Consider the following 7,443-nt stretch of genomic DNA (forward strand, 5'->3'; position numbering starts at 1 on the left):
CGAAACGGATATGATATTTATTTTAGGGGGAGACATTAAAAAAGACGATACTAATTTGCCAGGTAGCTTTGACATTATTGAAGTACATAAGATACCAAATTATGTAGATATAGATTGGCAGACATTTAAGCAACCTCATCGATTTCCTATGCTATCGTATATGTAGCTAACACATTTTTGAACCGTGTTACTAAGTTTATGTATCGATTTTCTAATGTTTATATTTTCTTACTTATCTTTATTGACCGATTTTATATATATATATATATATATGAGTATGATGAGCTAGAGCTAGAAAGATGCCAACAACTAAAGATATGTTTGGATTGATTTTTGAAGTGTTTAATTTTTTAAAAATAATTTATTTTAAATTAAATTGAGGTGTTTGACATTGGTTTGAAATAACTTTTACAAAAATGATCAGATTACGAAATAAATCATTTTAGAAGAAGCACATGCAAACAAATTTTAAAATAAATGTTTATTTAGTGTTTAACAAGGAATCTCTTCCAAATATCTATTTTTTTACTATCTATTTTTCACTCCTTTTTTTTCTTTTTTTTTAAAATTTTTTAAATACCGGTAATATTGTTTTCAATGTGTGTTCATATACATTTAAATATAGGGATTTGTAAATGTTTCTCTCTCAGCTAAATCTACTTCGTCTTAACATCTGTGAAAGAAATCATGAAGACATCAATGAAGAACATGATCTTTCGATTCGTGAAATAAAAATGAATGAAGAACGTGATCGAATTGCATATCTTTTTGTCTAGTTGATATTATAGTCTCGGAAAAACTATTTATGTTATTTATATTTTGGTGTCGGAAATCATTTTTTTTTTTTTTTTTTTTATGGTTATGTATTTACCTTTCGAGATGTTTGTGCTTCTAAATTTGATTTGTCCAAAAGAAGTTAATACAAAAAATAAAATTAATATTTTGATTTCAAGTAACTAAAAATTAATAATTTTAAAATAACGTACGATTAATTTTATAAAATATATTTCTAAAAAATTTAAAATGTGTGCATTTCTATATGAAATTAGTTCATAATGTTTAATAGTTTTATTTTGTGATAATTTGACCTAAGTATAAACATTGTTAGTATAAGACAAATCAAACGCAATTTTGCATATAAACATTTATAAAGAAGTCAAACCAAACATGTAAGTGTTTAGATTTTAAATTCATTTTACAATTTTTTTTAAAAAACATTTTTTTCACAGGCAATTCAAACGGATCCTAAGTTGAGATGTTTCGGTGCATTCTATCCTTTTCTTCTCTAGTATATCTTGTTCTATATATAGATATATATGAATCATGAGGGGTTGAAATTCATAATACAACCCAATAACTTCAAATTTTATACCAACCATTTGAAGCACAACGTGCATATTAATAAATTAAATTGAAAGCCTACCCGTGAACCAATGAGTAATGATTGTGGAGAGAAGCATACAAATGATATATATATATATATATATACAAATGATATATATTTATATTTCTTTGCCAGATATAGGTTTGAGATTGAACTCTCAAGAATCCTAATTATGAGAGATTTTATCTAAAATATAACCAATAGCAGGACGTACGTAATATTTTAATTACATACATAATGTATTGATAAACTTATTAGTACTTAACTAAAAGAAAGAAGAAGAGGAAAAAAAATCCGAACACTCTGGCTGAAATAGTGCTTCCTGTTCTCACGCACATCCGACTGAGCTCTACGAACAAAATGCTACGGTGTAATTTGATCGGTGCCTGCATTTCATCCTTATGGTTGGAAAGAAACAATCAAACATTCTAAGCGATATTGAGAAATCAAACCTACTGTAGTCATTTGTTGAGTACTATATCTGACCTTTGTAGATATTATGATGCAGACTTGTATATGGATACATTGGAAAGCTTTTCTTTAATCTCTTCTTCTTTTTTACTTTGGGATTCTTCTTTCTTGTACATATTTTTTACATTAACACAGTCATTTTTGGCTTTCGGATGTGACGTGTATGTTAAGAATATGTCAATTTAGTTGAAATTTTCGTGTGTGTCTCTTGATCGTTTCAATTAATACTTTGTTTAAATAAATAAATAAAATTGTATGTAGATCCTTCACTACAATTTTATTTTAAATAAATACAAGAATTAACCTAAATTAAATATAAATATGGTTTCATCTTTTTGTCTTCCTCTGTTTAAGTCTTTAACATTAATAGCTATTAATTAATTAAAAGTAATTATAAATGGAAATTTAATTTCAATTTTGATAATAATGTAAATTTAAAATAAAATAGACATTAATTACGACAAAAGATGTGAAGTGAAAATTTGGTAAAAAGGAGAAGTTAAAAAGGTAAATCTTGAAAAGTTAGAACTTACGAACGAAAATGAAATATAAATAAAAAGAAAGCTAGAAAAGATAATTTAACTAGAGAGCTATACCAGAGCTTTTGTAAAGTGTTTTTGACTCAGATGATTAGAAATCAAAGGCTTTTTTTATAGTGCCATGGAACGTATCATTTTTTTGGCCTTTTCAACCAGAGGAAGTATGATTACTCTTAAAATATTTTGCCAAAACCTACCCATATATGTAGATATATGAATAACATTGGTCCAATAAAATATTTCACGTTTAGTCTTGGATGTGATCATAAAATTGTTGAAGGATGTCAACTTAGTTGAGATGTTCCGGTGTAACGACTATCGATCTTGTGAGTAGTTTTAAAAATAAACCATTCACTTTGAATTGGCTTTGATAATATCAAAAGCTGATTTAATCACAACAGTTTTGTGGTGCATTTGTCTCGAAAGAAATATATGACGTGCGCTTCAAGATATTGAAAAGCTCCAAAATAAACAATGGAGTGATATTGTGTCCTTGGTGATATTATGGAGTTCTAAATCTAATCTATGTTGTACTTATGATGGTGTTACTACAGACCTAAACTGGATGATTTTTCTTTAAGTTTCTTGTATCACTTGGGTGAGTTGTTCTACAGCTCCTGATGTACATATTGAACTTTTTATCACGACGATTCGACGAATGCACTTTTCAGATTTGCAGTAGATTTATTAGACCCTATATTTTTGTTAAAAAAAAGTGACTTTGAAAAAAGCTAAAATATACTCAAAAACTATAAATTATAAATTCACCAATATGGCAGACTTTTATTGAAACATTTCAACTCCAAAAGGAAATAGCTCCAATGAAGAAAATTAAACAACTTAGAACCCTTTGCAATAAATTATAATACTTAGACAACTCTAGAACCACAAACATCAAAATACACTCAAAGAATTATCAAGAACAGAAAAAACTCTAAAATCAGCATTGGAATCCATTGGGAAGTTTCTTGTTGCAAACGTTAAGGAGCAAGCTGAGGTGGACTGGGATTTTAATCTTGTTCCCCAAAACACTAGCTTTGATGGCAGTGCAAAGGCAGGCGGCAGCTTCAAGATCGGCGAGACCTTTAACCAAGGTGCAGCATGGGGTCACTGGGGGCTTGCCGATGGTAATGTCGACGAGGCCACCGAGAAGCTTGGCACAGACACCGATTTTAAGGGCATCCTTAGGACACTTTCCGTACTTAGATGGATGGTTTGGTTTAGTAGGAGGGCATGGCTTGGGCTTGGGCTTGGTTGGGGCAGGGACATAGCAATTGTCACATGCTGAGACAAAGGTGAAGAACAGGAGATTGAGACAGAGGAGGAACGCAAGTGAGGCTGTAGCTTTGGAAGCCATTAGGGTTTTTGTTTTTTGTTTTCTTTTTTCAAGATGGATCTCTCTTGAAAGTTGAAAGAATTTTGAGGGATTGGTGGTGGAAGAAAATGGGAGAATGGGTGGGGTTTTATAGGGTTTAGGGAAGGGGAAGGGTGAAGGAATAAGAAAAGATGATTTGTGAAAATATAAAATATTTTTGATGCCACTAACCATTAGATATTTGTATGTGATAGGTAACCCATGTGTGCGCTGACCTCTTGATATATATCTTTAGCTGCCAGTTGTATAGTTGTGTTCAATCATGCAAAGTTTTAGACATTTCTAATGTGATATTGAAAGAGCTGTATATGAGTAAATTAGATGAACTCGTCTATATGATGTTGTAATAATTCACATGTGAAAGTTTAGGATTTAGTGTTAGATATGATGTAAAATTAAATTTATCTTCATTTTCCAGTTTAAGTTTTTGGATTTCAAAATTTAGAGATAAAAATTGAATTTTTAAATAAAGAAAATAGAAGGAGAAAAAAACAACAATTTTTTACATGTAAGACTATGATTTGAATGTGTTATTTGACACTTTGAACCGATAAAAAATACAAAGTCGTCGCAATTTTAGGATTAGAGATCCCTAATTCTATTGGCGTCTATGTATCTTTATTATTTTAAATTCAACTGTTATCTCCCTCTTATAGAATGTATATATGCTTTACACTGTTACCAAATCAACCTCTAATGTCACTAAGTTAAACGCTCATTTTGTCAAAAATGGAAAAAGGACTTTAGAGCTTAAAACTTACGAGTACTGCAATTAATTGATAGTTTTGAACATTAGGAAGGTGCATTGTAGACACTTAATTAGGCCATAGATGATATGAGAGAAGGTTTCAACGTAACTTTGATTGGGTGGTTTAATGAAAATGATAGCATGATTTCGAGATCTTTGCTCCAATATTTGTCACAATCGTTCTTCCAAACACCAAAGATATCATCCGCTTCAATGTGGTTGCTGCTACCTTATGGATCATTTGGAACCAACGCAACAAAAACCGAAACTTCAAGGATACTAAAAAAATAGCTTCATCATAATTAACTGTATTCTTTATCAAAAATCAATTGTGTCAAGCTTTTTAGGAAGAAGTTTCAGAAAATATTGAAGAAGAATATGAAAATAATGATATGTTCTAATTAATTTTCTAATAATTTAAGCTTCATCATCCATGTGTGATGATTTTAGCTGGCAGATATTCTTAATAAGCTCTGAAGTCTATGCTATCTTAATTTTGGACATTTCTGGGATGGGGAGTTTCCTATTTTTTCTTCCCTCAATCTTCGGGCACGTAACAAATTTTTGAAATTAAACGTTGACTTGATTCAATTTTTTTGGGATTTGGAATAAAAAGAAAGTGTGTTCTTGTTTTATTAGATTTTAGGTTCGTAGGCCATGCCATCATTTAACATATAATAAAATTTCCAGGGTTCTATGAGGATGGTAAGGTATGTCTAACCTATTTGAGACCTAGTCGGGTCCATTTCCTAATTACACTCTTTTAAAACCTCGTTAAAAATTGTGATAGTCACAAATATAACAATTAGATTGAAAATGTTAGTATATATATATATATAGTAATATTTAGAAAAAAATTGTGAATATAACAACATCTACCAAAATTTATCAATGAAAGACCATGTTGTAAATATTGGTCCATATTTAATAGACTATAAGAGTTTATAACAATAGAAGTTTATCACTTATAGACTTTGTTATATTTAAATTTTTTTAAAAAATATGTTGCCATCGACTGTTGAAAAATTATTAGATGATTTGAGTTACTTTTTCTCCATTGTATTTAATAGTTCAAGTGGTAATATAGTTTCTATATCTTTTTTTCTCATTTGAGATGGGAAGTTCAAGATGCAAATTATTGTACCAAAATAGTAATAATAAAAAAATGGTAACATTAGAACTAACGTGTGGGGGAGATTGAAATATATATTATGATCTGTGACAGGAATAATATAGCAATTTAATTTCTCTATATTCGTTATTTCTATGGGACAAATTAAATGTAATTCAATAATTTGGCTGGATTTGGAAGAGTTGTATGAATTAATGGACAATGATATAGATGTAAAATAGTGTAAGTCCTTAAAATAAATTTGATAATTAAGTTGATTAAAGAAAAGAGAGATAGGATGTTTCACATGTCTTATATTTATAAACATATATATATGTGTGTGTGTGTGTGTGTGTGTAAATTTTTAATTATACTCTCTTTCGGTTTTGTATAATACTCCATATTTACACCAATCCCACTGACATGTAAGTTTTCAACAACAGACAACATTATTATTAATACTTAATTAATGTTCACCTAGCTAGCATTGAAATTGAAATTTAAGATAATGTACGTGTTAAGATTATTTTGCCACCTAGCTTTGAAATTGAGCCCAAGATTCTCAATTATGAGCTTATATATATAAAATCATGAAATTCATTGACCTCTGTTAAATATATTTCGAAGCTGTGATGATAGTTACGTGGGTGTTCATCAAATGGAAATATTATGAAGCACCTATTATGTATTTTTTTAAAAAAATAAAAAAGTAATGTAGCATCATAAAATTGATCTATCATCAACAATAATAGTTGCTAAAACATAAGATGTTCATTCCTTTTAGAAGTTTAGGATTTGGAACTTTCCATTTCCCATGTTGAATTGAGTTTTAAACAATCGTTGATCAAAAGTAAAAAATAAAATTCTTTCGTAAAATTTTTTTTTGGAGAAGGAAACAAGCGGGTCATATTGTGTCCAGAAATCTCTATTAGGTAGACATTCCTTTAACACTGTTTCTTTCGTAAAGTTCAATGTTAAAAAAACAAAGAAAGGATCAATTTATATTAAAAAGTTCCGATCGAACCAAACCAAATTAAAGTTTTCTTTCTTTCTAATTTAATAATGTGATTAATTATAATCTCCTTTTATCAGGATGTTCCACCTAAATGAAAATGTTTGGATTCATTTACTGACCCTAAGTCATATCTCTTTTCCACCGAAATTAGAATCTCCTTTTATATATCAATAATGTGTGGACATATTTTTGTTCAACTGCTTAATGGAGCTCTAGTCTCCTTTTATCTATTATTTGTTTTTATCTCCTATTTGTGGTAATACAATTTTCTTTTGTGTGGGCTTCAAAAGATGAAAAGTTGACGAGAATGTTAAGATAATTGTATCAACCTAGTTGAGACGAAGTAGTGCTCTTATTGACTTCAATCTTCCACTTATGATTTGTTAAAAAAATAATTAATAATGCGATTAAATACGATTTAAGATAATCTGAAAATAAAAAAATGTGATTGAATTTGGTTCAGAGTTCAAAATATTAAAGGTCGTTACGCTGGATTATTGTAGTTTGTCCTAAAAGTGCAGCTAGTAACAAAGACTTGCTAAATTTAAGCCATACATGGTAATGGCTTGATGACCAATTTAATTAGACATATTGTTTTAATTATTTATAGTTTGATATTTAATATTTGAATTTTAAAAGTTTAATTACTTATAATTTTTATAGTTTAAATTTCATGTTATATTTTGTTGCTTTATGGTAGAAAAAATAATTTTTACATAAAATGAAAATGAACACTATTCGAACATCAACATCTGAGAAAATATTTATATTCTTACTGGTTTTTGGGTTTCTAGATCTCC

General features: G+C 29.0%; 1 protein-coding gene across 1 annotated transcript; it reads right to left on the reverse strand.

Moving 5' to 3' along the window:
* Positions 1-3,145: 3,145 nt before the first annotated feature.
* LOC103482622 (14 kDa proline-rich protein DC2.15-like) lies at positions 3,146-3,823 on the reverse strand. Its single transcript, XM_008438881.3, has one exon. The coding sequence runs from the start codon at positions 3,749-3,751 to the stop codon at positions 3,335-3,337; it is 417 nt and encodes a 138-aa protein (XP_008437103.1). The 5' UTR covers positions 3,752-3,823; the 3' UTR covers positions 3,146-3,334.
* Positions 3,824-7,443: the final 3,620 nt, after the last annotated feature.

The sequence above is a fragment of the Cucumis melo genome, chromosome 9, assembly GCF_025177605.1.
Source record: "Cucumis melo cultivar AY chromosome 9, USDA_Cmelo_AY_1.0, whole genome shotgun sequence".
In the NCBI taxonomy this organism is placed as follows: Eukaryota; Viridiplantae; Streptophyta; class Magnoliopsida; order Cucurbitales; family Cucurbitaceae; genus Cucumis; species Cucumis melo.

Coding starts and splice junctions, on each gene's coding strand:
- LOC103482622 (XM_008438881.3), bottom strand. CDS start 3,751: ATGGCTTCCAAAGCTACAGCCTCACTTGCGTTCCTCCTCTGTCTCAAT.